At 29.6% G+C, this 10846-nt stretch overlaps 1 protein-coding gene across 1 annotated transcript; it reads right to left on the bottom strand.

Moving 5' to 3' along the window:
• Positions 1-8283: 8283 nt before the first annotated feature.
• Positions 8284-10615, bottom strand: LOC145008539 (shikimate O-hydroxycinnamoyltransferase-like). The gene is made up of 2 exons (XM_078967134.1): positions 10072-10615; positions 8284-9310 (listed from the first exon to the last, which is right to left on the bottom strand). Exons 1-2 carry the CDS (start codon positions 10504-10506, stop codon positions 8426-8428), a joined length of 1320 nt encoding a protein of 439 aa, XP_078823260.1. The 5' UTR covers positions 10507-10615; the 3' UTR covers positions 8284-8425.
• Between the last annotated feature and the right edge of the window lie 231 nt (positions 10616-10846).

Here is a 10846-nt window from a genome sequence, read left to right as displayed (position 1 = left end):
AGATCATGTCTTCACAGCTTAATACTTACAATATATATATATATATATATATATATATATATATATATATATATATATATATATATATATATATATATAACTCATGCATTTATAACTCAAAACATATGTATTTTATTGAAACAACCAGATATGTATAAAAATCATGTACTCACAGCTTCAAACATATAAAAAAATCATGTATTCATGGCTTAAAACTTTTAAAAAATCATGTATTCACATTTAAAAAAATACATTTTTTTAATAAAAGTTAAAACTAACATTAACATAACTAAACAATAAATGAAGCATTAAAATATTACAATTCATAATTTAAAAACCCTAAATTAACATTGTTTGAGAAAATACTAACTTAAGAAAAATATAAAACTTCAAAAATATTGATGTATTTATCACATTCACAATTTAAAATTAATGTTCTTAATTCAAGCACTTAAATTTGAACAAAATATATTTTATTCACAACTTAAAACTTATAAAAATCATAATAATCTATATATAAAAAATCATGCATTCACAATTTAAAATTTATAAAAATCACGCCTCTTAGGATACTATAAAAACACAAAGGTTATGATGTGAATGTACTGTATTAAGATGCGAATTAATTGTATTAAATTGTGAATTAACTTTATTAAGGGTTTTTTTTTTTTTTTTTGTGAATTTTATGTTTGCTTTTGAAATATTAAATGAAAGAAGCATTATACAAAAATATGATTTTCTCTAATTTTGAATAAAGTATGTAAAATTTAAATTACGGATATTGTGTAAATAAACTTTGAACAAACACTACGTTTCAGATCTAAATGTATAGTTGTAAGTTTCAAGTTGAGAATATAGTTATAAATGTATAAATTTTGTTTATTAAAGTGTGAATTGATTATATTTACTTGTGAACTTTGTGTACTAAACTATAAATTGACTGTATTAACATGTGAATTAAAGCTATAAATCTGTAAACTGACCGTATTAAGCTGTGAATTAACTGTATTAAGCTATGAATTTTCTATGAATATGTTTGTTTCTGAAACATGAGATGAAAGAAATGTTATACAATAATCAACTTTTAGCTAATTTTAACTAGAGTATGTAAAAAGTGATGGGGCTAATATTAATATGTGAATGTTGTTCCTTTGTAGTTTTATTAAACTTTTTTTACAATTTAAAATGTAAATATTTACCTATAGAGAAGATGCACAAGTGAATAAAGATTCACATTGATCAATAAGGGTTATTTTTTGTTCTACTATAGCCGTCAATATAGAAACCACACAATTTGTCCCCTCCAACTGTAGAAAAGAAATTTATTTACAACATCATTCACTTTTGTAAACTTCAAATGAATAAGTATTAAAAGATATAAACTCACTCTTGATATTGTAGATCGTAAGGAGGATCTAGTCAACTGCATTACTTGAATAACACCATAACATTGGATAACATTCGCTGCTAGATTTCATTATACCTCCCGAACAGCAAGCTAATATAATCTTTGAGTTTTTATCTAATTTGGATACAACATCTGTTCCAGTCAAACATTGTGTCTGATTAACCAAGTCCGACAAATATAGGTAGCTAGTAAGCTACACAACATGCTATATCCAACCAATCACGCAAGCGATAATTAATAATTAATAAAGTAATATGAATTCATTCGCAACAAAGGCAATATGCATCAATATTTACTTCTTTTATAATTAAAAAAGGAAAAGCACATGCTTGTGACGTCTACCCAACCCCTAATCCGGGATTCGAACTTAAAATACTTGAAAATCATCATAATCCTCCAAAAAATACCAGAGAATCATCAAAGAGTAAATCACACGATTTTACAACTAGTATAAACAATAAAAATGGAGAAAACACAAAATCATACCTGAAAATTGTTATTAGAAAATACTTAGGAGTTGAAGGGCGTCGATTTATTGGAAATCGAGATAGGGTTTGTTTCTACAAATTGACGAGATGAGCGGGGAGATCGATGGCATCATCGCCGGTAGAAGATCCTTACCAGATCCAAGTGATCCATAAGTTTGACTAAAGGATGTTTCCAGATTTGGCAGACCGATACATCAACAACGCTGGAGTTTGATTCTGTTAGAGTTAGGGGTTGTCAGCACCAGTAGAGTCGAGGCCGGACGTCGGCTCATCTACAAATAGGAGAATAGGATCGTGAATGACATCAGCTCCAATGGAAACACAGTGAATTCTCCTCTTGAGACTCCTCTGTTCGTCAACGATGATTGTTTTTGTTGCGTTTCAGAGCCCTAGGTGATCAATTAGGGCTTGAAGTTTTAGCTTCTTTGTTTATGATAACAGCCGAGGGATATGGTTGATGTCATGCTGAAGCGATGCATTAGATGGAGCAATCAAAGAGAGAAGAATATAAAATCCAAATAGAAGAAGAAGGTTCGTTTTGCCATCGATTTCCATGGCATATCTCTGGTTATAATCAAGCCCTAGCTAGTACAATGTGAAGACACCATTGATTTTGTGCAAACAAGAGAAAGCAGCAGGAAAGAAAAAAAGTAAATGTGTGTGCCATTTGAGGAGGAAGGGGATTCTAAAAGAAAGTTTGTTTAATCGACTATGTTTAAATTTATTGTAATACCCTTAGTCTTTCTCTATTACTACAGCCACTTATGCACCGAATGAGTAGTTTGGTAATATTGTATGGTTCTTAATCTTTAGTGATTCTTATTTGAACCTTTACTTATATATATATATATATATATATATATATATATATATATATATATATATATATATATATATATATAATCATGGATTCACCGCTTAAGTATTATATTCACAATTTAATAAACCAATTAATTCATTAATACAAAGTTTAAAGCAAAATAATTATAAAAACTAATTCATCCTTGCATATTTATACAATACAAAATATAAATATATTCATAAAAGTATTAATACAAACATTCATACATAAATCACTCATATTTTAACACAAAATTTATAAAAAAAAGTTACAGCTTAATACATTTAATTTACAACTTAATACAATAATTCACAGTTTAGAATACAAAATTCACAACTTAATATAATAAATTCACTAGTTAATACATAAAAAATACATATTCACATTTATATTATTAACTTAAAACTTACATTTATACCTTCAAATCTAGAGGCTATCATTTCTTTCAAACTTTATTTACCTAACTAATCGAATTCTTGCGCGTTACTCGTGAATATATTTATTTAATTAAAATAATAACATTTAACAAATTATGATTTAATATTTATACATATAAAACCAATGTCAATAGCAAAACAAACTCTAAATTTACATATTAATTTTAATAAATTTATATCATTAGTTATTTTCACTATTAATTCTGGATTTTATAGTCCGTTTTATGTTGTGTAAATTATATATCAAACATATATTGATTTCTATATATTAAAAAACAAAGTAGTATGAAAAAAAAATACTACAACTTTTGATGATTTTATACAACATTTTAAGTTGTGGAAATTATATATAAAACGTATGCCGATTTGTATATAAAACAAATAACAAATAGTATGAAAAACATTATACCTTTTAATAAAATAAAAATACTACAACATTATAACATTTATATCAAACAAAACTTACTAAACACATATAAATCATTGAAAATAATATTTAGAAATCAACATAAATTTGATATGTAGAAATATTGTTATAAAAAATTTGTGTTTAATTGACCAATAATGCCACAAAACTTATTTTTTTTTTATCAACTATTTAATTTTGAATCACAAATCTTTTCAAACATATGTTTTTTAATCAATTCTTACTTATCTAATTTAGCTACAATGTGTATAATAAATAAATGGAAAGTAAAAAAACATTGCACATTAATAACCATAAGTTTAAAAAACTTTTGAATGTAGTGGAAAATATAAAGACAAATTACATTATATTTGAAATCATAATTACATTTAAAATAAAAAAACTATTGAGTTCTAGTGGGAGTTTTAAACTCTCAATTTGCGCCCAGTAATGTAATATAAATATTAAAAATTATACGTTATAAAAACAATATTATAAAAATTTATCATTGAAATAATAAATTTTATACTAAGTTGTAACTAATATAATAATAATTTTAAGTATACAAGATATAAAATGTGGTGTTTGAATCAAATCAAATTAAGTTTTTGATTTAAAACTATTTTAAACTATAGGTATTTTTAATTAATTTATAAATAATTTATTTGAATAGTTTTTATTTCCTTTATTATCATCATCATCATCATTATTGTTATTATTATTATTACTATTTCAAATCACAATAATTTTTTAATATAGTATAATCTATTATTTAGTTTTACGTTCTTTTAATCAATTATTAGTTTTTACTAATTAAAAATTATTTATTTGAAATTTTTATTATTATATTTACAAAAAACTATCATACTTTTATATTGTATTTTTATTTTTTTCCTTACAACTATGAAATATTAGAAGATAACGAACGTTCCAAACAAAATGATGATTTGAATTTTAAAATTATAATAATTGTTATATACTGCGACAAATCTTAAAAAAATATGTTAAGAGTTGGTTAGGGGAGGAACTGTGTTACACTTGAGAACCATATATATATATATATATATATATATATATATATATATATATATATATATATATATATATATATATATATATATATATAGGGTGAAGTTCAATAGAGAACCATAATTAACCAAAGAACCAATCTTTTTTTCAACTTTTAGAACTTACTTTTTATCACAAAAAGAAAAAAAAATACAAAAATTCATAACTTTTTATTCTTTTTCCAATGGTATAAAGTTTGATTTTTTTTTACATCAAATGCACAATGTGAATCTTTGAAAATTCACAACGTGAATCCGGATTCACACGGTGAATCCAGAAAATATTTTTCACATTCACAATATTAATATATGAATTTAGATTTTTTTAGATTTATTTTTTCGATAAAGAATAAGCTCTAGAAATTGAAAAAAAGATTTGGTTCCTTGAAGAACCAATAATTATGGTTCTCTATTGAACTTTTCCATATATATATATATATATATATATATATATATATATATATATATATATATATATATATATATATATAAGTATTTGAACTGTTTAAAAAAGAACTAAGGTTGTGTTTGATTTGCATCTGACCGAGTCGGGTCAGACATTTTTGGCTGACTCGGTCAGCTAAAAGTGTTTGGTAAACCAATTTTGGGTGTCTGTCTCGGAAAGCAACGTTTGACTCTGTAAGAAATCTTGAATTGGCTGATTGAGAAAGGGAACAACTTCTTCCAATTGTGCCCTTGTTCTACCGCTCATCTTTCTGCCTCTTCTTGTGATAACTCAAAGCTAATATATATATATATATATATATATATATATATATATATATATATATATATATATATATATATATATATATATATGTAATTAGATTATATCATTATAATAAAATGATTAGTTCAAGGATTAATGAGTTAATTAGTAGAGAGTTATGAGGTTTAATGTCCAAACCCGTCACCTTCATTGTGGAAATAAATTCGAGCATTTGAAGGGTTTATAACTTCTAAGGCCTTAGGCATTATAAAGAGCTCAAAAAATCGACTAGAAACCCCACCAAAATTGCAAGAAAGGTTGGAGAAACGAAGTAGAAATCAGGGTTTGAAGTTCGTAAAGTATTTTCGGAAGTGGTGCTCAAAATTAAGGTAAGATTCTTTAGTTTCAACTCGTTATAGTTGTTAAAATAGGTTTATATGTAAGCATTTTGTGTCTTGTTCAATCCAATGTCTCGATTCAAGCCAATAAGTCACAGTTTCATGAGAATTTAAAGGAATAAATTTTGTTTGAAACAAATGTTTGACTCCATCTTATTTAGAGTACAATTTTGGTAAATGAATATGGATAACTTGAAGAAAAGAATGAAGAGAAGTATTTTGATTTTTATATAATTATTTGAAACAATTTGGAGGAAATTTAAAAGTTTTTACAGATTAAAAATAGTGGAAATGAGTTAAAATTTCGGGTTAAGAAGAAAGGGTGTTTATGGGTTTAATTTTATTTGGGTGGGTCATTCGACGTGTCAAATATCGAGACTTGTAACACTTGTTTTAATGAAATTTCAATTTACAGAATCAGTCCTTATACGTTTGATAAAGTGTTAACTTCCATTTTTGGGAAAATGTACGTTTCTTCCTTTTCATTTAAACTGGAATATGAATTTATGGAAAAGGTCCTTATAGTTTAATGACGTGTTAATATTTATTTTTTTACATTTAAAACCATTGCATTTTAATAAAAATTACATAAATGAGGTATAAAGTTTTAATTACTTGCTAGTTCTATGTATTTTCTTTTATTTATAAAAAAAAGAGACACAAGTTTGTCTTGTATTTTTAAGATTTAAATTGTTTTAATTTTTAAGTATTAAAAATGAAATCAATTAGTTGGAAAGAAAGAGGCATAGTTCAATTGCGAACGTTAATGTAAAATTATTTTGGTTGACCGATTGAGACATGTGGATACTTGAATTGAAACGGACGTGTAGGATATTTTCTAGGACGATTGCCTTAGAAAATTTGTTCATGGAATGTAGGGTGCAGATTAGCAACAAAGCTTCGGTTATGACTTATCGATTGCAAGGTGAGTTTCTCGTGTTCTGTGGTTGCTCGCACATAAATGTTTGTCATGCGTTAATTATGTTGTTTTTATTTATTTATTGACAGTATGTTTTATCATAAGTATGGTTGCATACAAAATGTTATTTTGGATTTGTTATCTACGGTGCGTGTTTTTTTTGGTGACATGTTTAGTCGGAACGGGTGGGTGTTTACTCGCCGTGAGCATGACGGATGTGTGTGATCGGCGGGGATGGGAATTGAGATTTATACTCATTTCCTTGGATATTTAAAATACTTGAGTAGAATGGATGATTAGTTGTCTCAAGGAGAAGGGAAATGAATCTTTGGTTCTTTCTCTGGATAATTAATCGTTCCCCTAAATTATGTCATCGGGTGATATATTTGTTGTATGATTTATTGAAACTATATGATAAAACTGTTATTTGTTTGTTTTTTAAATTGATGGACATATATGTGCAACACGAACTCACTAGGCCCTAGGCTTACCCATTTAGAAACTTTAAATGTACGCAACCCAGGGAAGTATTTAACAAGTGGCAGTAAGAAGGCTAGGGAGAAAGATTGATCAACAAGACGACAAAGGATTTCCGCAAAGACGTAACACCCGAAGCTCTTCGGTTGAAGACTTTATTTTATTTTATTTTGCTTTCGCTGTAGTTTAGTCTGTAAGTAAGTTCCTAATTGATCTTGGGAGATGTTGGAACGATTATTTGTTTTTTTTAATCTATATATGAAAATTGGGGTGTTACACTTCTCATCAAGTATGCTTTCTGCAAAAGCCACACCATTTTTCTTCCTCTAAATCGATCACACTCCCATCAAATTCGCAGCTTCTCCTTCGACTTCGTCTTCTCCATCAAGCAAGAAAAGCTTATGATTTTCTTTCTACATTTTTTTTCCTACTTTTTTAAAAAAGGTTCTCCTAGTCTTTGATTGATGCTTTAATCGTCTATCACTTGAAGAAACAAAACAAAATGAACCAAAAGTGTTCCTTTTTTAGATACCCATCCTTAAGGTTGATAAATTGTTGCATAAATGTTTGTCAAAATGCCTCAATGAAATTTCCATCTTTTTGTGCTTTGCTGAAATTGTTTTCATTTTAATTTATACGTTTTATATCCATGGAAAAGTTTCTTGTACAACCTATGCATTCATGTGTATGTAAAATCGTTAATAGGATTTAATTATATAACTAATACAGGTTTTAGCTTACTAAAATTTTTTAAAACAATAATTTAAATAAATATCATATTTTGAAAGTTTTTGAAGAATATATATAATATTAACTTAAAATTATAATATGGGTATAATGGTAAATTAATAAAACCAATATTTAAAATGATTGTATAGAATAGAAATGTAAAATGGTCATTTTGTATAGATCATCATATTCAATATTCAATCAGATGTACAGTCAAATAACATGGTTTTTTATTCAGTTAGAATTTATTATTCAGACAGCACTTTCTCAATCAACAACTATCAAACGGAGCCTAAACCATAAATTTATGTCGAACTCGTACACAACAATTATTAGGTTTCCATTGTATATTTCACATGAGGTAATTGTGCTATGAATTCTATGAACTTAAATTGAAATGAAAAAAAAAAAAAAAGACAACCCCATTTTCCTTTTGGTTAAACAATTGGTTTCATAACAATACTCAGTCACACGAAAACCCAAACAACATCGAAGAAATTCATTACATAGTAACAAACACTAATTTAAAAAAAAAAAAAAAAATTCTTAAAATTCGTACAGGAATTTCTCAAACAACGGCTGTTCATCAGCACCTAAACACACAGCCAACGACATACTCCGATCATTATTAGGGCTCGGCAACACATAAATCGTCCCCTCATACAAAATCACCGCCGGTCCCATAAACACCGGCCGCCCCCACCCAAAATCCGCGTCATGCACCGGCAACCGGGTCCACGTATTTATGTTCAGATTAGGGCTCGCAAAATAACTCGGTCCACGTATCAAAGCCGATAAATCCGGTTGCACTTCAAGGTAATCAATCGCCGATCTTAAATACTCGTTATCCATTTTACTCAACGTGGATCGGATCAACGATGCTGAACTTGACAGAGGTTGAGTCGTGAGCTCGCCGGATTCCGCCATTGGGGTGGCGGTGAACACAACGTTGCCAAGGTATCCCGGTGGGAGTTGCGGGCTCAATCTTGACCGTCCATCTGTCGCCACGTACAATTTGGTCAACTGGTCGTTTGGGAGTCCACGTGCCTTGCACGCGCACCGCCATAGATGGGCTGCGAGGATTTCGTATGTGCTGTATGCGGTGTTTCCGCCGTCGTTCTTGGCGGCGGCTTTGAGGGCGTTGAGTTGCTCGAGGGTGAGCTTTAGAACGGTGGTGGAGGCTTTCCGGGTTGAATTTCCGGCGGTCGTTTTCATGGTCGGAGGGAGGTGGTATTCGACGTGGTCGAAACTGGGAGTCGGTGGCTCACGTGATCGGAGGAGTGTACGGTCAGTGAAAGGTGGAACGGCGATTGAGAGTCCACGTGTCATGTCAGACCATGTGTTGATGAAATGGATCGAAGATAATCCATCGGCGAGAGTATGAAAAACACCACAACCGAGTCCAACTCCTCCACATTTGAAATGGGTTACCTGATTTCGATTTTAATTAATAAATGTTAGATATAATATATTTTTTATTAGCATAAAAAATTATGGGCCCACATGACATTAAAAAAAATATAAACATGTGAAATGATTATTTTGTCGTTCTATGTGGTGGAGAATAGTTGGGAATTGGGATACCAATCTGATTTCTTCACCTTATTGTGTTTTTCTTGCTTTATTGAATACATGTAAAACACGAAACTAGAATTTTAGAATATATTCTTGACCAATGTGTTGTCATTTTCTTTATGATATTCAGATTTTGCAAAATGAACATTGGTAATAATACATGTTGAAACACAATTAAAAAACATTATGGTTGATCATTTGTTACTCAGTTCATGAGAAAAAAGTCAACTGAAAAGATTTAGTTTGACCAACATGATCTTGATTTTGTTACGTCACGTATCATGTGGTTTATACAAATAAATCAATATCCACTGGGTTTAAACATGGACACAAAAATCAGAACATTGTAATTTTGTTCGTTGACACCGATTGAACTAAGATCTATTTGGGGGTGTTAGATCTAATCACATTCGAACATTTAGATCCGATTTTATGTACGCATTGTGCTTTAAAATCGAAGAACCCTAGAGCATGAGATTGTAAAATTAGGGACCATACATTTTTAAATATAGGTTATTAAGTTGAAGATCTAGGCATGTTGAAGGACTATTTATGTAAATCACTCTTTTGAAAAACAGAGATCGTAAGCAGACAGTGGAGCATATTGAAGAATATACCTGTGCAAAAAATAGCGGATAGGAAGAAATGTCGCCGGAGTAGTCAACTGTGGGTGTAAGAAGACGGAGCTCCGGAGAAGGCGTGAACTCACCGAAGTCATCCAAAGTGGAATCCGACTCTGCCTCGACGAACAAAACGCCTTCACCATTGCAATTAATTTCAGGTCTACCATTCTGATCTCTGCTTAATCGACCAGCAAAGGGATAGAAGGAAACAAGCACATCCGCAAGCGCCTTCTTCATGACGACTGGATCGAAGAAATTGGAGCAGCCATTTGGGCGATAGAAGTAGACAGTCAAAATATGGATTCTTCCAACAACCAAATCCAAATTAGACGTCCATAACTTCTGATTAGAAGGCACTGTGGCTTTTGAGGGTTGTACCAAGGAGGATTGTTTTATATTGATCTTTATCGCCTTGTAATCGCTTCCCATGGTTGACTCACGGAAGAGAATAATGTATCTAGGGATTGGAGAATGGAGTATGAGATTGAGAAAGAGAAACTTGAGAATTGAGAGTTGAGGACACACAGAGGTCTGTTTGGGATGCGTGTATATATATTGAATGGAAGGGGTAGGTACGTTTTGCAACATGCCAATTTATAAACCAGACTATTATTTGATAGAATTCTAGATTTGATTTTTTTTATATTATTAAAATATATATTTTACAATCTTGTATATAAAATAAAGACCAATAAACCAAAATACAGAAATGATCCCTTTCGTTTGACCAATCGGATAGATTGAGTCCAAGGAGTTTTTTTTTCTTTGT

This window comes from Lactuca saligna, chromosome 8 (genome assembly GCF_052625555.1).
Source record: "Lactuca saligna cultivar CGN05327 chromosome 8, ASM5262555v1, whole genome shotgun sequence".
NCBI lineage: Eukaryota > Viridiplantae > Streptophyta > Magnoliopsida > Asterales > Asteraceae > Lactuca > Lactuca saligna.
The sequence above is the reverse complement of the archived record's forward strand: the minus strand, read 5'-3'. Positions and strand labels throughout refer to the sequence as shown.